Source organism: Dama dama, chromosome 27 (genome assembly GCF_033118175.1).
Source record: "Dama dama isolate Ldn47 chromosome 27, ASM3311817v1, whole genome shotgun sequence".
Lineage (NCBI taxonomy): Eukaryota > Metazoa > Chordata > Mammalia > Artiodactyla > Cervidae > Dama > Dama dama.
This window is the reverse complement of record NC_083707.1, coordinates 43779009-43803711: the sequence shown is the minus strand read 5'-3', so window position 1 is coordinate 43803711 and position 24703 is coordinate 43779009. Positions and strand designations below refer to the sequence as shown.

The following is a 24703-nucleotide window of genomic DNA, read 5'->3' as shown; positions in this document are numbered from 1 at the left end:
CACCCAGGCTCTGCTCACACCAGGCCTCATTGGACACAAACCCTCCTCCCACCCAAGCCGCAGTGCTCTATAAGAGGCTGCGCCCTTGTCGGAGAACTGCTGCTTCCTCAAGAACCCTGCTGAGTGTGCGTTCCAATACCCCCACGCAATAGCAGCACTTCATTTCCTGTCAGAGGGTCCAGCGCTATCTTTTGCACACATATTGTTAACATTATGGCTCAGAACCATGATGGTCACACCAAGAAGAGAGCAGAAAGGCCATACCACATGTGACAACATGTGACCATGCATGCAGCTTATGCGGTGCCCACTGGCAGACACCACATGTGGGCACACAGGCTAAGACTCCCTGGCAAGCAAAGTTCAGCCCTGCCTCTAACACACAGCAGCACTCAGAACCAGGAGAAGGAAATGCACACACGTCTGGGATAAAATCTGTATATATTTTCAGGATAAAATTATATCAGATAAAAAACTGGGCTGAAGGAGACAGCACTAAACAAAGCAAGCACGTATTTTCACATACATTCTCTAGCCTGACTCTTAAAACCACCATGTGAACAAGACTGGGCAGGTTAGTTCCACCCATAGAAATAATAAAGTAAATGAAGCAGATTAACAAAAACCCAGTAATCTCAACCTATGGTCCTAATCCAGATTTTTAAACATCCTACATAAACATTAAAATGAGTATATTCAAGGCAATTATCACTGACCTTGACGTAAGGTGGGGCTAAAGATGACAGGTGCCACCTCACTTCCGTGTCACCGTGATTCTCAAGTTCCAGGTAATTTCCTATAAGGAACACATTTCACAACTCAAACTCTTTGAGAGGTAAGTAAGTAAACAAGCAGATCCCTATAATATGTGATAAATACTGTGACTACCTTACCATAGAGAAGAAATACAATCAGATCCCTTTGAGTCCAACAAAAAGGACACTATTTTCTAACCATTCTGTTAGGTTCTAACAGAACCCAACTTTCTAGGTTCTGTTTGACAGATGCTCTGTCTTGTATTTTGACATTATTTTTTAAGTACTGTTTGACAGATGCCCTATCCTGTATTAAACCAAAGGGAAAAGTTACTAAGGGACTAAATCATGTTCTTCATCACATACTGAGGAAGCTCAGAGGAGCTTCACACAGCACTTGACTATTCTCAGGCCCTAGATGGAGGGCTAGGTTGGGGGTGGGGGGTGTTAGGGAGGGAGGCAGAGCAGGCAGGGAGGCCCAGAACCTGCAGTCACAGCCTAAGAGATGAGGCCTGGCTCCACCACCTTCCTCTCCTCTCTGGCCACTAACTTAGTAGCAGCTCTGGTCAAAGATCTACTGAGAGTTGGGAAAGGATGGCTCTGACAAACAGTCTAAGCCTCCTAGAATAGAGAGAGTTACTAACGGCCTAGTTTCAGATTCCCTGAATCTGAGCTGGTCACTGAAACAATTTCCAAGAACTGCCGATTTTCTCTTGAAGTTAACACTGTCTCGAACTACAGTTAACTAGGAGCCGTTAGATCCCACGTATCAACATTTGAAGACGTAACCTTGTGATACAATACCTGAGGTCTCACCAGGTTCTGTTGGAGGAAAAGTAACTGTCTTGTTTCTTAGCTCAACTTTCGTGGAAGGTGGTTTTGTTGCTGGTTTTACCAGATTAACTGCAGGCTCGGTTTCTTGGGAAAGGATTCCAAGTGGGCTGGAGGTCAAATGAGTGAAAAGTTCTTCTTGGGTCAAGTCTTCTCGAATTTGAACCCTCACAATTTTCTGAAATGAGACAAAGTGACATTATTGTTGTTTTTTTTTAATTCCTACTTTTTAATCATGGTAGACAAAAGTAATGCCAAACAACTGAAACACTGATGAATTTAGAAAGTAAAGTCTATTCAGATCCCAAAGTATTTGACTTGATCTTTTTTCCCAACTCCCCTCTTTTTCAAAGCAGAATTTTCAAGTTAATGGCGGCTTCCAGGCCCTACTCCCCACTGCTGCACCAGGAAACTTTCTCAGCTCACCAGTGGAAAAATCTGCACTAAGTGCTCTAGTTATATAAGCTGTTTGGGCTGAAAGGACCTCAATTTGATTTCTGGAATGTAAGTGCCATCAACAGGATTACAACACTTAAACTGCAAAAAAAATATTGATTAAAAAAAAATTTTTTTTTAAGTACCTTCTGTCCATTGTCACAGTGTATATAGATCAAGCCACTCCACGGGAACATTGAATGTTTTGTGGATAAGGAGGAGTTGGGACTCACAAGAATTTGCATCTTACTCCTTAAAAGAAGAATTGAATACTGAGAACCAAGAATAGTGTAGACTGTAACAGCAGTAACCACAAGAGTTAAAACACTGCACCATCAATGACCACCAAGAGTTTCCCCACTGTTCAGAAAGAGCGGAGAACAGAGGTGAGCTCCCATGTGCATCTGATTTTACCTCAATCCCAGCTTGGTGACTGACAAAAAGCTGAGTGGTGTAAAGCCAAGAACCTGAGGCAAAGCTCATGTGAAAATGGACCACACCACAGAAATGCATCTATACCCAGTAATTTGGACTAAATATTTCTGGAGAAAGACCACTACCGTGAATACTCTGAGCTGTCACTGTCACACAGAGTAACTGGAATGGGAGTGGGGAGAAGAGTGCTTCTCTGCTCCCGCAGTGGGTCAGGTTTCTGAGCTCACTGTGCTCAAGAGCTATGGGATGACAAAGACTGAAATGTGGAGTGTGACCAGATCTGTCACTTAAGAGACACTACCAGTTACAGGAGAGATCTATACCCACATCCAATACAGCTGAGCTAACAGCTCTACATGAAGGGCCATGCACAAGTTGCTGTGGACAACCTGCCCTGTCACCTCCAGTTTTTCACCCATTAAGAAGCAAATACTTAACTCACTGCTTTGGTCTCAGAAGTCTGTCTCTGTAGTGTCCCTAACCTTACCTCAACCCAGACTTGGCCAAATAAACTCTTTTGAAGTGCATATGCCATCATTTTGCAAAAGCAAAGAAAATAGATTCCAAGTTGCTCTCTTGCAAAGCTGCTATTGCAAAATGTGAAGCAACTCTCAGGTGTGCATATTCTATGCCAGTCGGGACTGTTCCCACGAAGTGGAGAGCTGAGGCTTACCCCATCAATAACCGTGCTGCACAGAGAGGGCAGCTGCTCATCACCACTCGGCCCCCAAAGACTTCTTTTTAATCCTTTGTGGAAAACGGTTAGCTAGACTCTAGCTCAGACACAGCAGAAGTCAGGAAGCCATGTCTGTAAAATGGCAGAGTAAGCTGCCAGGTGCAAGGTGACAAGCCAGGACCACTGGGCTTTGGGGACCACCACCCTCACCCCGTGCATAGATGTATCCCATGCTGTAACTCTGTAGGCATAGCTGTGTCAGGAGATTCCACTCTAGGAATTCTCTCCCGCCTCTCAGCTCTTGACCCTCTTGGGCTGATACTGTAACTGGCAGTGGATGGGCCCCACCGCTAAGCAGTATGAGTCTTGAACTCAGTGTGTTCCCACAGAACCACGCACGGTGCTCTGTAGAGTCAGCACACTGCAAAATCCTACTGAGAAAGTTTAAATGGCCTATGAAGCATGTGAATAACACTCGGTGGACAAGGAGGTCATACTTACTCTGGTGCGATAAACCCATGTTGTGGAGTCACTGTAAGGCAGTGTGCTGGCCAGTACAGCTCAAATTTCAGCAATCTAATAGAATTATTTAAAATCTGGAAACGTCCGGTTTTTGCTGTATCACCTATGACATCAGATAAAACGTTACTCACATTTAGCATTAATAATAAAGACCAAGATTAATAAATAGCAAAAACAAATCCTACATAAATATACTATAATATCAACTTATTTTGCTTTCTCAACTGCCCCTAACAGAAATTTCAAATTCCTGGTAAAGCAAGATCTTAATTCAGTCTTGGGAACTACAAAGATACTGAATAAGATCAATACTGAGCAAAGACAAAAAAGGAAACCTGGAAATTGTTACCCTTGTGTTATCTTGGGCACAGACATAGGTACTAGGACTTCTTCCTACTCTAGACCAATGGTACCAATGCTAAGGGTAAGAGGCCAAGTGTCAACTGAGTTCTCAGGGTGGGAGGGAGGGGTGGCAGGAGGAAGGGTCTGTTCATGGGAGCTTGGCCTGGGGTTGGTGGCCTCATGTCAGGACAACATTCTGGTCTTCCCTACAAGAAGCTCTTCCCTACAAGAGCTTTGTGCTTTGTGCACAAAGCAGGACAGCCCGGATCCAAGACAGAGTTTCGTCCTGCCGTTGGGGACACACTCACATGAAGGAGCAACCAAGACCAGGTGCTCAGGGTGGACAGACCACACTTTCTCCGAGGCCGAGTTATCCTGAGGTGGGTGAACAGCTTGTGAAAGTAGGGGAGAACCCTGAGGACCCTTCACTGGCAAAACATCCAAAGAAATGTTACCACCATGTGTTTCACAACTGCCAGATTCACTAGAGAGAAAAGAGATTAAAAATGATAAAAAGCAGATTGTGTCATATTTTTGTATTAATTACCCATAAAACTGAAAACAGATAAAACTACAAGTGGCATTATAAACTGTATATTTTTCAGCAAATAAAAATCCTTAACATTGGGTATTCTTAAAGTAATGTATAAAAAATAAAGTTCAGTATAGGTTAAATATTGTGTGTGTGTGTGTGTAAGTGCTTAGTCACTCAGTCATGTCCAATTTTTGCAACCTCATGGACTGCAACTGTAGCCCACCAGGCTCCTCTGTCAATTGGACTTCCCAGGCAAGAATCCTGGAGTGGGCTGCTCTTTCCTCCTCCAGATAATCTTCCAGACCTAGGGGATCAAACCCCCATCTCTGGTGTCTCCTGAATTGGCAGGCAAATTCTTTACCAATGAGTCACCAGGGAAGCCAGGTTAAATATTACTAATCTTCAATTAGAATACACAACAATTTCTTCCCTGCTGTAACTTCTGCATGCAATCTGAAGTATCTTAAAAGATTTACTACAAAAATGCCCAATATTGAGAATTTAATAAAAACAACAAAACTCTTCATGTATCTTTAAGTGAATAATAATAAGCAGCTTCACAATGCTAATAATACTAACGACTATAAGCACATTGCTGCCCGTGTCCAGGTTTCCAGGTTGTAGAGGAAGTGAAGGATGAGTCTGTGGATAAGTAGGTGCCCACAGGTGCTATGGGTACAGGCACAGGACCGGGGAGCAGCTCAGGGAACCAAATAGTGACAAGGGGACTGGTCCTGAATCCGAGTCCACCCTGAAACACGTGAGTAAGAGGGAAAAGGACACTCCTTCCTCAGAGTGGAAAGATAACTACAGAACGGATAAAGAAAGGTGAAATCAGAAAATCACCAGTCAGCAGCCAAGACAGGAATAACATGGGTCATGAAGCCATTCATCCTCACTGGGCAAACGAAGTCTGGCAAGGTACGAGATCATCTACCATCTCTAAGTCACTTGCTGTAACACTCCTTCAAGATATTTATTAACTAACCTTACAGTAGAGAAACTTGGCAAACACCATTTCAACAAAGTGATAAGAATCTTCCCAGTAATGGGACAGCCAGCACTGCTCAGCACCACTGACGCTGCGCTGAGAAACAAACAGCATCACTCTGTGTGTCCTGAAGTTGACACTAAAATTAAGACTATTTCATTAAGTAATTGGCCTGCACTCTGTAAGAACAGCAAGGTCCCTGGCCTATGGCCTACTTTACCCCTTTTACCAGGAAAGCACAGGAGAAATAAAGAAAGATGGCTTGGTCAAATCACCTGTCATCTTGAAAATGCAAGATCCCACAGCAAACGCACTCAGGTCCTTACCTACAAAAGGCCTGACAGAGGCAGCACCTGGTCTGTCTCCCATCGTCCGTGGTAAAGAATTATGAAACTTACTAATTTATGTGGCACAGTTGTTTGAAAAGATTCATACAGGTTACATAATTATCAAAGTATGAAATACTTTTCATGATCAAACTAGTTTCCTCCTGTGTCACATATCAATCCAGAACTTATGGATGTGGTGTTAAACCTGAGCTAGAGGGGAGAGCTGATGCTGCAAAGGTGACCAGGGGCAGTCCCAGGTTCTCCTTGTTTCACCCCAAGTCAGCACCAAAGCTTCACTCTGGATAATGCCTTTGACTCTGTAGATCTTACTTGCTAAACAACCTTGTGTTTTCTCAGTCGTGAAAAGAAGACCAAGGAACTCTCTTTACTGAAAGGGAGCAAAGGGACAAGATAACCAAACACGTGTAATCTCAGATTTTGGACCAAAGAGGAAGTGGAAAGAGGCAGTGTCCTTTCTGTTGTTTGCCTTAGCTACACAGGGCACCACTGGGGAACTGGCAGGTACATGGGGAATCCACGGACCAGACGGTGGTCCTGGATCACGTCAGCATCCTAACCTCGACAAGTCTGCCATGGCTATGAGGAGGTTAATTTGCAGCAAATTCAGGGCTGACTGGTCACCATGCCTGCGACTCAATCCTAAATACAGTGCCACATGTACATAAAGGAAAATAATAAAATGTTATCAACCGGGGAATTTCTGTACAGACAGTGTATGGAAGTTCTCTATACTATTTTTAAACTTTTCTTTAAGTCTGGAATTATTTCAATTTAAAAATAAAGCTGAAATAAACATTTCGAGACAAAAACCACAAAGTACAAGGGAAAGGATCAGCTCTACTATGAATTAAATAATCTTGAAATCTGGTGAAAGATGTTTTGTTAGTTTTACCTTTTGAATTCCAAGCTAGGTTTGGCAGAAGGTGGAAGAAATTCTCTGCTGGAAATGGAATCTCTAAATTCTCCAATTACTGAAAGTATGATTTTACGCATGTTTCCATAAAAGAGCTGGATGTCACTGGGCCGCTGGGGAAGGTCATACACTGAAACAGAAAATAACGTGTGAAATATATGAATCTTCACACAATCACACCATTTACATATATTCTTGTACTTTCTTAGTTGGGGTCAGGTGACATTCAGATTTTGACCCTACAGATCAGCATCGATGACTTGCAGCCCAGGTTCTGTCCTGGACTTGGGTGACAACAGCACCAGCGCTCCATGGTGAGCTGTGGCCACCTCCTTCCCCGCCCTGAACTGCAGCCTTCCCCTCCTGTAACATGAACAACAAGCGTCCTGCCCCCTGACATGAATTACCCTGCTCAGTTTCTGCAGCGCTCAGAGGCAGCACCGCCTCACTCCAGGAAGCGGCATCTGCAGCGTGGATCTGAGAGACCGCCTTGGAGACACTTAACCTCATCAAATCCAGAAACCAGGTAATGTCAGCGTAATTGCATGTATTGAGACTGATCAGACAGTTTATCTAGAGATAAACCCGTCTGAATGAACGCATACATACAAGAAATTTCAGAGAACATGCCTGTATTCTACATATAAATTAAATATTAAGAATTATATATTTTTAAAATGAAACTTCAGAAAGAACACAGGAAGTACAAATTAAAATTTATATTAAGATATCTTCACTATAAAAGCCTAATTGTGAAATTATTTGCCACAATCATTACACATTTTGCAAAAGATCACTATGAATGCTTATCACAGTAATATGCTCAAACAAATGTTTTTCAAAATAATCATGTAAAAAGTTCAACTGCAACATTCTCATGGGGATCCACTATACCAATTAACACAAAACCAAGTGGGCTGGGTTCCCCCTCCACCTGGGCAGCGCGCACAGCACCTCCAGGAGGCCAGTACACCCTGGGGTACATCCTGGTGACCGAGGACCCACCTGAAGCCCCCACTCAGCCCCACTGCAGGGGGGCTCAGCAGGTTACCTGAGCGCTTGGCTGGGTTTGTCAGCATGACCCTTAACACATCCCCTTCCAAATGCTTGCACACCAGCTCCCTCTGCCATAACACACCTCCCCAGGCACCATGGTGCACATCTTCTCTTCCTCACAACCGCTCCCCGCTCTCTCAGCAAGGCACACTTCTTGAAGCCCCTGAGCCCTACAAAGGGTCTCTGTCAGAACTTTCCTGCCGCACTTCCCCACCTGTCCTTGGTCTTTTAGCCCCCAGAGGCCAGATTGCCCACACGTTCCACCCCTGTGACCGTGCCCTGTACTCCCCACCCACCAAGTCCATCCACTCAGTCCTGTGGCTGAGCTGAGAGCTGCAGACACACATGGCCCCGTTCTCATCGGGGCTCACTGCTGCTGCACCATGGCATCCAGGGCACAGTCAGGTTAACCCTGCCACATGGCTTCTTCCATCCTCTGAGGAGGGACACGCGAGGTGAAGCTTGGAGGAGCTGAGTTGAGAGAGGTGGGCTATGAAGTGAGGTTCACCTCCAAATTTGAGACTCTTTCCAGCCGTTTTCAATCTTTCCACTCTTTGTAACTAACCCACCCTTGAAGCAGATGATCTAGACTCCCAATCTGCCTGAAAGGTCATAAACTACTCTCTGTCACCTCTACACAGGAATAAATACCCTTTCCTTTATCATTTCCCACTTCAGAAGGAGTATGCACTTCATCATTAAAAAACTAGAAAATAAAAGTTTGGGGAAAAGACAATACTGCCTGAAATTCTACCAGCAGAATATAACCATTCTCAGTATTTTGGTGTGTATACTCCTGCAATTTTACCCACTTAACTATAAATATTATTTTTACCATATGTAGATCTTACATCTGAAATTTAAAAATAACTTTTTTCTTAATAAATGAGGAGCTTTTCATGTCATTTAATACAGAATCATACTGTTTGAATGGCTTCAAAATATTCTTTTGCAAGATTAAACAATCCTCTACTCTTGGACATTTAGGTTACTTCTAACTTCTTCCTATAATGAACACTGTGATGAAAATCTGTACACGTATTTTACACAATTTGCATGTCTCCATTCTTATATTTTGTATGAGTAATAAATACCACTAAACACTTGAACTGTTCAGCTCAAATAGATTTAAATATCTAGATTAGAATCACTCAACCACAATCACATTCTCCAAAAACTGCACACCCAGCACAAGAGCAGAGAAATCTCAAAATAAGCATAAGTGTGAAATCATGAAATCTTAAGCAGTAATAACTTAAGTTTAATCATGACCATTCTCTGCCCACAAGTCCACCCAAACACTAACTGCAATAACATATTAATATCTAACATTTACAAGACAAAGCTCTTCTCATCTGAACTCACAAAAGTTCACAAGAACTCTGTGCAGACAATACAAATATTATTCCTCTCATTTTACAGCTAAGGAAACTGAATTTCAGTGATGTAATCTGTCCAAAGTCATACAGCAGAGCTGTGACTAATTCAGCCTGACACCACATCTAAACCAACACTCTTCTTCTTTATATCACATCACTGGACCCAGAAGATCTAAAAATATATTGAGGGACTCCCCCGATAGTCTGATGGTTAAGAATCCACCTTGCAACGCAGGGGATGCAGGTTCAATCCCTGGTTAGGGAACGAAGATTCCACGTGCTACAGAGCAACTAATCCCACATGCTCTGGAGCCATAACTAGAGAACCCGTACGCTGCAAGAAAAGATCATACACACTGCAACTAAGACCCAATGTAGCCAAATAACAAAATAAATTTAAAATAAAATAAAATACACTGAAATTCCCACCTTCAGTTACAAGCAGCTCGTCCTGAAATGATTCTGCAAAGTCGATGCTGTGCAGCACGCTCTGACTGGGCAGGACCCGCTCTCTCACCTCCGGCATGTGCAGCACGGCTCTGTCAGGAGAGATTTTATTCAAAGGCATTTTACAGACAAAAAAACCTTCATTAGATTTTATTCATGCATCTGGCAATGAATGGCAAATCCCACTGACATCATGGTGCATTAGTACATAGATATTATGCCTTAATTCACAATATACGTAATTTAAGAAAACTTGTTTTGGAAGTTCCCTTCAAAGCTATACATGGTGGTATATATACATCATCATTTTCAGTTAAACATGTTAAAACAACAACTCTCTAACAGAAGAGCAGAAAGAAGATAAAATTAGATTCTTTTCAAGTCATGCATTTACAGTATTTGTGATAATTTGGTCAGTTAGCAATTTGTCTCAGGAAAAAATACACCAAGAATATGATACAACCGAATACATCAAAAGAAAACATTTAAATTGCCATGTAATTCTGTCAGTCTGACCTGTTCTAGAGACATCTGAGGTGACAGAACTGAAAAGTGAATTTCTCTACAAAACTGAGAAGTTCACAAACAAAAGAAATCTCATTACTATAAATTAATGGCAAAAAGGATTTATAGAGCAGTACACTGATTTCTATATTCCACTAGACAGAAAGGGGAAAAAACCAAAAAACTGTGATCTAATTTCTCCAAATGTCAGTTTCTATTTCTAAAATACTCAACTAAGAGACAAAACCACATTCCAAGTCGAACCCTTCACATCTGGTCTGTGCTATTATTATGTACGAACTCATCACTAAACTCTTTTTAAACATTCTAACAGTCCTCCACAGACTGACAGTACAGTTTCCTGAACTGTGTATCAGGAGAAAACACAGCACAACACAAAGCACTGGAAGAAGGCACGACTGGCCTGCACACATACCACCCTCCCGGGAGGCAGTGACTTCTCATGAACCATGAATTGGCATGACCTCCACTCACCTCATACTCAGCTTTAGGCGAGGAAAAAGATTTTGTGACATAAGAACTCTGATTTCAATTCATAAATAAGTCTAAATCATATTTAGACCTAAATAAAAATTTGACAACACGCCAGCACATAAAACTACATTTAAATTGGTGTACTGAATTTTTTTAGAAGCATAAGCTTTAAGTAATTAAACACCCTACAGTGTCTAAAACACAGCTTGATCCATTCAAATAATTCTCAACACTTCCAGAAATGTTCCACGTCAGGTGTGTTTACACAATATACTTTCTTCCAGTAGTTTTTAAATCTTTTCTGAAACTGATCTGCCATCATTATCAAGATGGTCCAAGGATGAAGTCCTAGCTGAACAAAGGAGCAGAGGCCACTCTCTAGAAAAGGACACTGCAAGGAAACCTGGAGACGAGCTATTTCTACCTGTATCTCTCCTACAGGTAGCTTACTGGTCACACAAATTTTACCAAAACTGTTCACCTGCCAGTTCACTAATAAGTAGTAAAACATCTGCCATAAATTACAAATCCCAACCAGTGTTAAGCCTTCATTACTTCCATGAATGCTTCCCGTCATGGTCTAAGGTAAGTAACCCACCTTCGATACTGCTGACGTGAAATTTCATCTCCACCAAAAAAGTATATAGTTGACAGTTCTGTGGTGGTTTTACAACTGCTTTCTCTGTCTGATGGATTATATATTATAGTAACATCCTGATGCCAAGAAAAAAATCAGGAGTGAATATTAAATATTTCACTCTGAACAAATGTCACAGAAACACAAACAGTGGCTGCAGACACTGATGCACATAAACAGCACCTCCAACATCAGATAAGATCCTATCTTCCTTTCAAATAAGATGTTAGCTTTAGCCATAAAATATATAATTTTTACTTTAACCTAAAAATGAGTTCATATTTTTAGTGCAGATACTTTCATACTTACTTCCTGTGTTCTTTCCTTGAGCACAAATTTGTCTGGAAAAATCCTTAATACTTTAGGATCCAGCAAAACTTTTTTCTGAGAATCCTTAAAACCTACAGCTTTAACAAAAGCTGCTCGAGAGCCAGTATTACGGACAGAAATAACAACTCTGCTTTCCTGGCCAGGTACTAAGTCATTCACTGTTACCATGTAACTGTCAGATAATTTCTTAACATCTTCCAAAATGAGGTTACTTGTGCCTCCATATCCAGACAAAGGTATCTAAAAACAGAATACAAACATCTGGAATTATTTTTATGTAAGCAGAAAACAGAAGATCAAATTACAGTCAGAGAAGACAATGAAAACAGATTTACTGAAATTAAAATTATTCATCTTTGTGTACTTTGCCTAATAGTTACCCCACTGCCAATCAAACCCTATCTATAGTAAAGACTGCTTTAAGAGAAAAACAAATCAAGGAGCTGCAAAATTATTTACCTTCCCATATCGCAAGAATAATTATTTTTCACTGTTACAGAAACCAAGCTTAGATGACAAAGGAACAATAAGGTTAGTATTGATATGCTTGCTTAAGATGTGTTCAGCATGAAAGACACTGATATTTAAATTTGTCTTTAAATGCATAAAAAAAAAAAAAAAAGATAGATGGTTAAATATGTGATAGAAGAAATATAGCACATTGTTAGGGTGTAGAATCTAAGTGGCAGGGTATGTGAATGTTTGCCAAGTAATTCTTTCAAATTTCCAGTAATTTTAAATTTCCAACATGAAAAGTTTTGCGGGGAGAAAAATCTATGAGCATATAATCTTGTTAACTTTTGGTCCAGCAGAGTCAGGAGTGTGCCAAAGAGAAGCCAGAACTCAAATGGGCCTCAGGGGACAGCCAGCCTGGCCATGGAAGTGCTGAGTGGAGGCTCCAGGGTAGACGGGGCACCCTGAGCCATGGAGCCCCCAGGCACGCAGCACCACCAGGGAACAGGAGTCACTCCTATAAATAGGAGTGCAGAAAACAGGTACCCTGCAAGGATACAAACTTTTCAAACTCTTTAAATGCACTCCATTAAATATGCTCTTTCATTCCTAATTATTAAAATAAGTTCCAAAGAATCCTTTGCAAACTTGAAAACATCAGTAGCTTATTTCAAGTTGTTATGTATTAAATACAATAATAACATTTTGAAAAATTAAACTCAGGCTGATGAAAACTCAGTATTGCCTGCCTTGTAGTAAAAATTAACAGCATTTAAAGGGCTTCAGATCTGAACTCCTGCAGAGTCCACCTCATCCACAGTGAGCTCTGTTGGTTCCAAGAGCCAAAAATATTTCTAATTTTTCTTTTCCCATAGAAACGTACCAGTAAATCTTATACAAGAAGCTAGAAAACAACAAGGAGACTCAGCTTTTGAAAACACTCAATACCAGTATTCTTCCTATATTTTCGAAGTCTAAGAAGTCACAAATGACTACTGACTAAAAGGTTAAAAGATGAAGAAAGATTAAATAAAATGAAATCTGAGTAATGCTCACAGACCCAAAGATTCAACCAGAAATCTGTTCTAGAGCAGGCTTCTCAGGGACTTCACTGGTGGTCCCGTGGTTAGGACTCTGTGCTGCCACTGCTGGGGGACTGGGTTCGATCACTGGTCAGGGAACTAAGATCCCTCAAGCCTACATAGCCAAAATTAAAATAAAATAAAAACCCAACTAGAGCAGGCTCCTCAGCCTAGGCACAGTAGACCCTGGGCTGGGGCCATCTGATGTGGGGCGCCCTGTACACTGGGGGATGTCTGGCCACACCCCTGGCCTCCACCCAACAGGTACCAAAAGTCTAACTGCAAAAACCACAAATGTCTCCAGAAACCACCAAGTGTGCCCTGGTAGCTGAGAACCACCACTCTGCAGGCTGTTCGGCACATCACAGCTCGTGGGGCCACATGAAGAGCTCCACAGAGCATGTGTCCACCTCCAGCATTAAATACAGTTAGATTTGCCAAAAGTATCTATTCTTTTTAAAAAAAACCTTTAGGTGGTGTTAATCTTGTGACTTTTCTATATTTCCTCTGTGACAACAGGGCAAAGACCAGCTTTGCAGTCCCAGCTCTACTGCCAAGTAGCTGCTCAGTTCTGAGCTGCTTTCACAGAGCTTGGGTTTCATCCAAGTACCTTGTCCCTCTTTCCTCCCCTCCAGGGTTTATCACTTTTCTCTCTTAACACCCTGAATCTAGCTAAAGAAATAACTTGAAACCTTCTGAAATTTTGCTGGGAAGAAACAACACAGAAAAGTCCTATCTGTGTATCCCTTGTGTACAGAACAGAGTCTAACATGTAATGTCAGGAGACACCCTGCTGAACTGAAAGAGGAAAATTTACTTGAAAAATCAACAACTTCAATCTGGACTTAACCAAACAATGGGTTCCTGAGAAGTTCAAATCGAAATGACATAGACGAGACATATTTTACAGGATTACTACAGTGGCTGCTTTTAAAATGGACAATTCTACAAGGTATATAGTTACTCTCTAATCTGTCTGTAAATCTAGGTAACCAATCACATATTTTGACTTAAAAAAGAGTACATGTTATTTACCAATATTTAACCAATAGTTACAATACATTATAAACTCCATGGGAGAAAAAAAAGCAGAATTATTTTACCGTGAACTTAACACCTGGTTGTGATCGAACTCCAAGTTGTTTAATTTCGAGTTTGGCCAACATACAAGACAGGCGAGTAGGTGCAAATAACACGGAGATATAAATGTCTTCTTTTGGACGAATTCTGACCTCACAGTTACTGGTCAATCGCTCTTCTGAGCCAAAAGTGTGCTGCAGCTACAATTCAAAAACAACCTCTGTGTAAGACAGAGCAGCAGCACAAACAAAACATGCCATTAACACAGACTCTTCAAGGACGAACCTGACACAGAACAGAGCCATGTACTCCACAAACCTGAAAGCAGTCCTGGTCTTGTCCTCTGACAAGCAGGCGTAAATGCTGGGTTGTAGACGCAGAATTGTTTCTTAAAGCTAGTTTCTGAAGCCTAGAAACAATGGCATATTTTAAATGTGGTTTTCTTCCATGGATGCTGCTATAACCATAAAAGGAAAGCCAGTTCAAACGGACTAAAATGCATTGAGGCAGATGAACTGCCTGAGCCACGTGGCGCTCCACAGTCCTCGAACTCAGCATTTCTGAGAATGTGCACTCAAGACTCACCACAATGGAGAGGACTTTCAGTTTAATCTCTCTCCTGTTATAGCTCCTTAGCTGCCCTTATTATCCACACTCTATGTGTAGGAATTACCTGTTTTACAAAATAGTCATCAGAAAATACAGGTGAACTATTTCATTTAGTCAAGACCATGCTTAGCTCCAAAACCTACCTTTCATGGAAACAAGGGTCCAAAGCACGTTGTACAGATTTTTTACTTTAAGAGGCTCATCTGTACAAAGTAGTCTTTTAAACAGCATACTGCAATTAACTTAACTTTTAAAAAACTCACAATGCAAGTAGCACTGAAGCTGGCTGGCAATATGAAAATCCTCCAGCCTCTGCAAATACATGCATTCTATCTTCACTGGAGAAGAGAAAAATATGTGCATAAATATCTATTTTACACAAATTTTGAAAATTAACAGTTAAATTATCTAAGCTGTGGTCTAGGCCTTGTGTACCTTGTATTAAAAAGGAAATGCTGCTGCGTTTAATTAACCTCAGAGTAAAATCAAAGACCTTTGGTTATTAGCACACCCAAGAAAAGCCTTCCACAGGTACTCTGCCTGGGAAAGACTTGCAGAAAAAAATTTTCTCATAAAAACAAAGCCAATTAAAACCAAGTGCAGTGTTCAGAGACGGACTGGCTGCATGGGCACAGGAGCCGCTGGGGAAATCCCAGGACCATGCAGGACAGTGCAGGAGTCTAGCTGAGAGTGCTCTCACTAGAGCTGCCCACAGAAAACCACCCTTCACCAGTTGGATTGTAAAGGCCTCTAAGAGGCGACGTCTCCGTTCCTTCTTCCCACTGGCCCCCAGTGCTTTCCAGAGAAGGAACCAAGATACTTGTAGCTGCCTAAGTTTGGTCATCAGCAAAGAATTCACCAAAGAGCTTAAGAAAACTGAAACCTAACTTTTTTGGCTTGTATTTTAAAAACATGAAAAATTTAACTAAAAGATATGAATTCATGGTAGGATGAATATTGAATATAAGATAGTTTTATTTCAGTTTGAAGAATGTGAATATGGTCGTCATGGAGACAGTGAAGAATAGCAGTCGGTGATGACAGCTGCTGTGCATACTCACTGTGTTCTACCGAGGGGGACACCTCCCCAGGCCAGAAACTGCTTGTTGGATAAAATCGAAGGAATATCTGAGCTGAGAGATTCAGGCGCCAGAGGCCTATTTCCCGAAGAAACTATTTCGCCTTTTAACATCACTTCATACTGAGGGCCAAATGGCTGCACGAATATTTTCAAGATCCTAGCAAAGAAAACCATCTAAGTTCAGTGTTCAGAACTCAATTCTTTTGGCAGCTACTGTCCTACACGCTTCCTTCGTCCAAGAGCCTGAGCTGAGTGCTGAGGACACAATGCGCGCCCTTCCTCAGAGCTGATGTCCCAGAGGAGGAAGCCAGTGGGGAAGGAGACATGCACGTGCCTGAGTGCAGATGAGAGGAGTTCACAGGCAAGGAATCCAGGTAGGGCTGAGGAAAGCCTCTGGGTGGAGACTCTACCCGGCAGGAGGGGCCTGGGCTAAGCTACGTGTACCAGGCAAGTTCATAAGCCGGTGACAAGGATACTCTGGACCACTGTATGGTGATATTCACTCAGGATTTGGGGAAGGAGTGAGGAAATATCTTTAACAACTGACAAGGTCAACAGATGGTATCCTTGGAGAGGAGAGGTTAGTGAGAAACAGTAATACTTTCAAATATATTTGAAAATAGTGATTTCTTCATTTCTAGTCAGTTGGTTTACAAGGAGATTTTCAGTGAACAGAAAGAAGGTCTGAGGCAAAAGGAAAGAGCTGTGCTGTCTGCCACACAAAGTGAAGCATGTTCTCTGACCTCCTACTCACAGACTAGAGAACAAACTCGCCATGGTGAACAGCTTTACATTACCTTTCCTCACAGCCCGTGGGATCCTTTGGAGAAAATGAAACTATAACTTCATGCTCTTCTCCAGGTTTAAGAAATAGTTTCTCTGGATCCACTGAAAAGTGACTTCCTTGATCTGGGATCTAAATGTTGACATAATAAGTCACAGCTTTCACAAATTCATGCCCTTATCTCCCACTGATGACCATACATCTTCCCTCCTCCTTGTCCACCAGAGCCCCGCCCATCCTTACTTCCTGACTGTGAACAACCCCTCACACGCCCAAACATATCATAAGTGACATCTACACACGTGGGTCCTGTCCTCCATCCCACCAGCTACAGGATAACACGTCCTCAGGAACTAATCTGGGGCTTGGTTCTTATATGTACAATGTGAGGCATCCCAGCCGAAGTTCTCTGTCATCTGCCTTATGCTCGGGCAACACTAGCTCTGATTCTTCCTCCTGACCCCCCTCCCCAGCCCTAGACAAAGTGGGCGGACAGCAACCTTCAGAACCTGAGGGGTCACTGATCATCTCAGTCCAAGAGAATAAGCTACCATCTCCGATACAAATTCTTACCTTGATATCCAGGTGTACATCAATATTCCCAGCATTTTTCAGAGGTAAGTACTGCCTTGCCGAGGAAGTCACACTGGCAAACAAGTGCAGAGTCTAGGGGACGGAATAAAGCAGGCATTTTTTAAATATTATATTTAGCATGGAATCAACGTGGACATATGGTAACAGCAAAGGGAGGAGCCCAGGGTACCTGGAGGTCTTTCGGGGCATGGATGCGGGCAATTCCTGTTCTTGCTCGAAGACTGATGCTTTTAATGACTGGTGTGGGGTTTGGACTATCAACTTCTATATCGACTCTTGCCAAAAATTCTTCTGCTGAGTCTAGAAGCTCTATAAAAGGTCATTCTTTTAGTTCAGACAACAGTTATTTAATCCTAAATGCTACACATGGATCAACACTATGCCCTTGGGGGTACAAAAAAATCTTAAGCGAAATGACTTTTTAAAGAACTCAGAAAGAAACAGAAATGAGTGGAGGAGAAAAAGGAAGAAAATACCTGATAGATTAGATATTATCAGTTAAGAGAAAAGATCCCAAAAGGTTTTCAGTGTTACTTGCTTGGGTTACCCAAATTTGGAGGGGTTTGACCCAAAATAGCAAGCTGTCTGCCCAATTTTAAAACATTATAAAATATCTGACAAATTACAGGGAACATCTGACACATTCCTTGATGGAAGAAATAAGCCTCAACTTACTAGTTTATTTAGCTACAGAGTAAAGCAAATACCATAAAATGTAAACAGGATACCTGAAGAAGTGATCTGTTTCTTTGGACTATGGAAAAGAACCCAAATTACCAGAAATTCTGGATCCTGTAAAATAAAAAAATGTTTGCATATATAGCGAAAGAAAAGTAGTTTGGAGCTTGACTTCCTCCTTAACTCTAAACCAGCCCCTCCAACTCCCAGTTACCTGTCCGTCGTCACTAGCAGGCATCATGTGGTTGATCACCGATGGGGCAGCCAGCTGCGCGATCGCGTGGGCGTAAGGCAATGCTCTCAGAGCTGCGTGGATGGGCTCCTTGGAAAAGGTGAAGCAGCGCCAGGCCACAGCATTCTGTCAGAAACAGGAGGGGCTACTTTAGCAGAGCCAATGGTGTCATGCTGGTAGGAGGCTACATCTGTTCACAGAGCCTTAACAAAAACAGTGACATTCTAGACAGAAGTCAGCGAAGGATGCTACCAGCTGTACCTACACCTGTCCACAAAGCTCTGTGAAAGGTCCCTCATGAGCAGTGTACTTACAGCACTGATAATCAGTCTGATGGGGATGTTGGCATGTGTTTTGTTCACCAGTTTTAGAGGCAGAGCTTTCCAGCTTCCATAAGTCAAGTCGCCAAAATCAAGAACATCTTTCTTTTCTGTTTCTACCTAATTATGGGGGGAAAAGAGATTTATAGAAATATATTACTAAATATGACAGTTTATATCACTGACCTTCTAGCCACAAATAGTCAGTATTAAAGGTAAGCTTACCTGAAATTCCAAGGGCTACTTTACAATTGCTACTTTCTACCAAAAAAATTCTTTTTTTTTAATGTAGTCCATGTACCCAAATATACTACATAACTGCGGCTGCTTTGAGAAGACTGCTAGTCAAGCCCTCAGGCTCTTCACTACCATGGATGCAGTCCTGCCTTCATGTGCCCACAAAGCCAAGTCTCCATGTACATCCACACTGAACCCGAAGCACTCCTCAAATCTCTGAGTGATGCTGTCACTGGACATGGTTCCAAGAGAAGCCCTCCTTCAAAGAACACAGGAGGCTGTCCTGGTTGATTCTGTGATACTCCAGACCTCTCACCTAACCACTTACCACACTGCTTCTTAGAGTGCAATCTAAAAGGCGAATGTATAACATCCAACATTTACAAAGCACCAGGAATAATCCCTGGATCTGCTTAAATTTCTCAATCTCCCCCACTTTTAAAAAAAACTAGTTCTATCAAGTGACTTTATTGAGCATTCCACATGGTCACCCATTCACATGGTCACAGGAAAGCTAACCCTGACCCTCAAGAAGTGAATCTGAAGCAATTTTCCAAGGGTTACTTTTCTGGGGGGAGCAAAATCAAGCCTTGTCTCATGTGTGGGAGATAGGTTCTTGGCTAACTAGGTTATACTGAAAATTTCAGCACAACCAAAGGGGAAAAAAAAATCCAGTGTTGAAGAACCAAGAAATAGGAGAAAATAATCACAAAGCATAACTACTGCCAGGGATTTATACTCCAGAATACAAAGAACATCTACAAAATTTGATAAAGACGTTCAAAACAAAAATGGGCAAGAAATGTGAACAGGCAGTTCAGAGAAGAGGAAGCCAGGACAGATAACAGACACAAGAAACGATACTCAATGCCACAGTCACACAAGCATGAGAGTCACAATTGGAACTTCACCTCCACGTAGGAAGCAAACAGTTCACAATCTAACAACAACACATCAGCAACAACAGGCACTCACATCTTTTTCCTCAGGGAACACACATCAGCAAGTGGCCACAGAGAGCCAGAATAAAAGTATACATACATAAAATGTCATGTTCATTACAGCCACCTGGGACAGCCTCTAACAAATCAGGAAGGTTACTGAGCAGTCTCACAGATGCAGCCTCTGTGTGAAGTCCTTGAACCACCTCTCATGGGGACACTGCTCCTCCATCATATCCTGCTGCACCTTCAGGTCCAACTACTCCTCTTGGAAGGCTCTGCCCCATTGGGCTAACGCTGAATCATCCCTTATACTGAGGTCCCCAGGCTCGTCTGTGCGCTGGACTCAGAGCTCAAATGACACCCCGGAACAGTGAAATCGCAGTCTCTAGGGCTAGGACACAGCCATCACTGTTTCTTCCAAGTGAGTCATGTGACTCCAAAGAGCAGACCAATCCACTAAGTGTGACTTACATGAGCCTGTCAAAACATGACAGCCTCAAACACTACTTAGTATCTGTCTCTGCTACAAAAATGTAGTCTGAATGTAAAACCAGAATTTAAAACTCTTGGAGAAAATACAGGCAGAACACTCAGTGACATAAATCAAAGCAAGATCCTCTGTGACCCACATCCTAGAGCAGTGGAAATAAAAAGAAAAGGAAACAAGGGGGACCTAATGAAACTTAAAAGCTTTTGCACAGCAAAGGAAACTTTAAGCAAGGTAAAAAGACAACCCTCAGAATGGGAGAAAATAATAGTAAATGAAACAACTGACAAAGGATTAATTTCCAAAATACACAAGCAACTCATGCAACTCAATACCAGAAAAACAAACAACCCAATCAAAAAGTGGGAAAAAGACCTAAATGCGCATTTCTCCAAAGACATACAGATGGCTAACAAACACATGAAAAGATGCTCAACATCACTCATTAATAGAGAAATGCAAATCAAAACTACAATGAGGTATCACCTCACACCGATCAGAAAGGCCATCATCAAAACGTCTACCAACAATAAATGCTGGAGAGGGTGTGGAGAAAAGCTCTTGAACTGTTGGTGGGAATGTAAATTGATACAGCCACTATGGAAGACAGTATGAAGATTCCTTAAAAAACAAGGAATAAAACCACCACATGACTCAGCAATCCCACTCCCAGGCATATACCCTGAGGAAACCAAAATTGAAAAAGACACATGTATCCCATTGTTCATTGCAGCACTATTTATAATAGCTAGAACATGGAAGCAACCTCAATGTCCATCAACAGATGAATGGAGAAAGAAGTTGTGGTACATATACACAATGGAATAATACTCAGCCATAAAAAGGAACGCATTTGAGTCAGTTCTGATGAGGTGGATGAAACTAGAACCTATTATACAGTGTGAAGTAAGTCAGAAAGAGAAAGATAAATATCGTATTCTAACATATATATGGAATCTAGAAAAATAGTACTGAAGAATTTATTTACAGGGCAGCAATGGAGAAACAGATGGAAAACAGACTTATGGACATGGGGAGAGGGGAGGAGAGGGTGAGACGTATGCAAAGAGTAACATGGAAACTTACATCACCATATGTAAAATAGATAGCCAACAGGAATTTGCTGTATGGCTCAGGAGACTCAAACAGGGGCTCTGTATCAACCTAGAGGGGTGGGGTAGGGAGGGAGATGGGAGGGAGGTTCAAAAGGGAGGGGATATATGTATACCTATGACTGACTCATGTTGGGGTTTGACAGAAAACAACAAAATTCTGTAAAGCAATTATCCTTCAATAAAAAGTAAATTAATTTTTTAAAATGTAGTCTGTTTAAGGACAGGTTCAAAAGCCTGGTCAGTGGAATGCATTGAAACACAGAAAGTCAATGACACTGTCTCAAATAGGGGTAATTTGGTAAAGTCATCACAACTGGGGGAAAGTAGGTGCTACTGACACCCAGTGAGCAGAGACCAGGGCTCTGCTAAGCTCCCCACATTGTACATGACAGCCTCCACCATGTAACAACCACCCAGTCAGACATGGCAATGGTGCCAAAGCTGAGAGTCCCTACCCTGAAACAAGCATGGCACAGCTAATTGAAAAATTCATAAAATGCCACTTAAGCACAATGTAAAGCACTACGAGTTATAATAACAGAACTTCCACAAACTCTACTTCCTCCTCCATACCATGGACAAGTAAACTGCTAAGCCCAGGCAGTAAGCACAGCCCCAGGGAGGACAAAAAAAAGAATGTGCACGCAGGAAAGGAGGCCCACAAGGTCCTAATCAGCCTCACCTCAAAACAGAAGCACAGTTAGAGCTTCTCTGAGTCAAAGAACAAAATGGGTTTGGGGGAGCAGTTCAGAGCCCCAGTGAGGGTGGCTAAACTCACGTCAAGTTCCACCATAGGCCCTTCAGTCTCCAATCACCGGGAAGAGTGTTCTGCTTGTTCTGCTCTGTACCCAGCCCACCCCCTCGCTGGTTCCCGAATCGTGTTCAGTGTGCTAGTTCTGATTCTACTCACAACCAATAAGAATAAGACACTGCATGTGCAGTCACACATGTTAACTAATGCTACAATCTGTAATCATCCAATGAGGTTTAGAAATCACTGCTACTTGGCCACGTCCTCCCCCTCCCATGATTCTGATTTAGCTGGTGTGGGTGGGACCAGGCACTGGGGTACACCTAAAACCCCCAGTTATTTCAATGTCCAGGGTAAAGAGCCACTGTCCTAAGGAGCCTCCTATCCAGAAGGCACTCCATTGTCCCAACTGGGCTAGACCTAGTTTCTTTCACTTCCAGAAAAGAGGAGATTGTAGAATAGGAATGTTTTCAGGTACGGAAAAAAACAGAGGACAGAACCTCAACGTGGTGCTTTACCCCCACACATCAAACTACAGAATGGAAACCAGCTGGAAAACCGGGTTTAATGTTATACTTTGTTTACACGCTTCTTAGCAAGTATACCTGTGCTTCTGTAACAGAAATAATTTTAAGAGTCTTGTTTTTGGCAGTGCTCTGCAGCTTGTGGGACCTGAGTTCTCTGACCAGGGACTGAACCCATGCCCTGACAGTGGTAGTAGAGTCCTAACCACATTCCCAGAAATAATTTTAAATTTTGGAATAAGAAGATATTAACAGCCAATGTTTATGTTGATTATAACTTTCTGACAGTCATCCACAAATTCATTTTACCCAGATATTACTTCTAAAGTTTACATAGCCTCATTAAAATATCAGGTGTGACAAAGACCCACTCACAGACAGTCACCTCGATCATGGGGGTCTCAGCAATGGCCGTGAGGACAACCCTGCTTGCCAGGGCTTCCGCCTGTGCCACAGTCTCTGCGTCGGCTGAGAATGGCCAGGAAGCAACACTGAATATACATCGGAAGATCCCGGGGTCAGACGGTATGAAGAGCACTTTAATCTCTTCTGTGGCATGAGGTCTTATGATGACTCTATTCTTGAAAACTAAACAAGGATAAGCTGAAAAATCCACCTTAAAAAGAAGAGACATGTGGTCTGTTAAGAAATAACTTCACATTGAAAATCAGGAGGAAAAAACAATGAGCTTAAGATCTGTTTTCACTGTCAAATTACCAAATCTAGACATGTTAGCTCTTCAAAGCACCCATGCCTCATAATTCGATATCTGGAAAAATAAAATCAGTCATATTTATCAGGACTTTTTTTTTCTTTTTTTGGACACATCGCATGGCTTGTGGGACCTTTTCCAACCAAGGACTAAACCCGGGCTGAGGCAATGAAAATGCCAAATACTAACCACAGAACTGCCAGGGAACTCCCATAAGGACTTCTGAAGAGAATTATTTTTACCTCCACTTTCTTTGAAAGGGTGCTGGAAATGGCAGCACTTTCAGCCCTGGACATCACCCTAGGACCCGCCTCCCACCCTGGATATCACCTGGGACCTGGTCTCTGCAGCTGTGTGCAGACTCATCTCCAGGGTTCCTCGTCAGGCCTCCAAGTTTATGATTCTGACTCATTCAAACCCCTCCCTCCTCACCCTAAATGAGAATCTTCTTTACTCCCACTTCCAAAGACAACATTACCTCCTATGTACCCCTCCAATCTCACCACCTCTCACCCTCAACCCTTTCCTCAGCCACTTGTTTTCCTCTGCCCTCAGGATCAGAGGGGAAGAGTCGGGAAAAAGGAGAGGGTAAAGTCTTATTAATCAGGTAAATCAAGGTCATCACTAGGAGCTAAGAGGAAAGAGTAAACCAAGAGTAAACCCGCCCACCAACATCTGTATGTGAGGAGCTGCTGACAGTGCTACCCATCCTCCCCACTTGCTGAAGCCCACAGGGTCTAGAGTCTAGAAGTCAGTGGCTGTGACTGATCATGTGAGAGACTCCTACTCTCATGTTGAAATGGTGTTTCCAGGTATTTCAAACGGTCATGTAAAGGACTTCCCTGGTGGTCCACTGGTTGAGTGCCTGCCGTGCAATATGGGGGATGTGGGTTTGATCCCTGGTCAGGGAACTAGGCTCCCATATGCCTCGAAGTAACTAAACCCATGTGCTGAAACTGAGGCCACATGATGCAATGAAGATTCCAAGTTAGGAGACCTGACACAGTTAAGTAAGTAAATAGACAGATATTAAAAAAAGAAGATCATGTAAGAACACAATCAGATAAATTCACTTACCAAAAGCAGGTATAGGTCCCAACAGTAACTTGTTTCTTTTGGGGGTTTTGTTTTGGTTTTTTGGATAAATGCAGCAATTTGTATTCAATCACACTGAGCAAAACCAGCAGAGACCAGAAACTTAGAGCTCCAGTCAGGGTTTTAAACGATAGCACAAAAAGCATATTTACATGATTTTATAAACAAGTGACAATAAAGTATTATGGTTAATAAATAAACAGTATTACTTAACCAACAAAGGTCCGTCTAGTCAAGGCTATGATTTTTCCAGTGGTCATGTATGGATGTGAGAGTTGGACTATAAAGCAAG

General features: G+C 42.1%; 1 protein-coding gene across 1 annotated transcript in view; it reads right to left on the bottom strand.

Moving 5' to 3' along the window:
- Window positions 1–24703, bottom strand: part of CEP192 (centrosomal protein 192) — a 97666-nt gene that overhangs the window by 13188 nt on the left and 59775 nt on the right. Inside the window, exons 28-46 of the mRNA XM_061130917.1 lie at window positions 22990–23220; window positions 18541–18666; window positions 18209–18352; window positions 18045–18108; window positions 17486–17625; window positions 17296–17388; window positions 16736–16854; window positions 15919–16095; window positions 14567–14657; window positions 14272–14448; window positions 11613–11873; window positions 11265–11380; window positions 9650–9759; window positions 6765–6915; window positions 4305–4480; window positions 3634–3757; window positions 2168–2273; window positions 1560–1764; window positions 717–796 (exon numbers count right to left, since the gene is read on the bottom strand). Of these exons, the coding sequence (XP_060986900.1) occupies window positions 717–796; window positions 1560–1764; window positions 2168–2273; window positions 3634–3757; window positions 4305–4480; window positions 6765–6915; window positions 9650–9759; window positions 11265–11380; window positions 11613–11873; window positions 14272–14448; window positions 14567–14657; window positions 15919–16095; window positions 16736–16854; window positions 17296–17388; window positions 17486–17625; window positions 18045–18108; window positions 18209–18352; window positions 18541–18666; window positions 22990–23220 (2691 nt within the window). The remainder of the gene's footprint in view (window positions 1–716; window positions 797–1559; window positions 1765–2167; window positions 2274–3633; window positions 3758–4304; window positions 4481–6764; window positions 6916–9649; window positions 9760–11264; window positions 11381–11612; window positions 11874–14271; window positions 14449–14566; window positions 14658–15918; window positions 16096–16735; window positions 16855–17295; window positions 17389–17485; window positions 17626–18044; window positions 18109–18208; window positions 18353–18540; window positions 18667–22989; window positions 23221–24703) is intronic.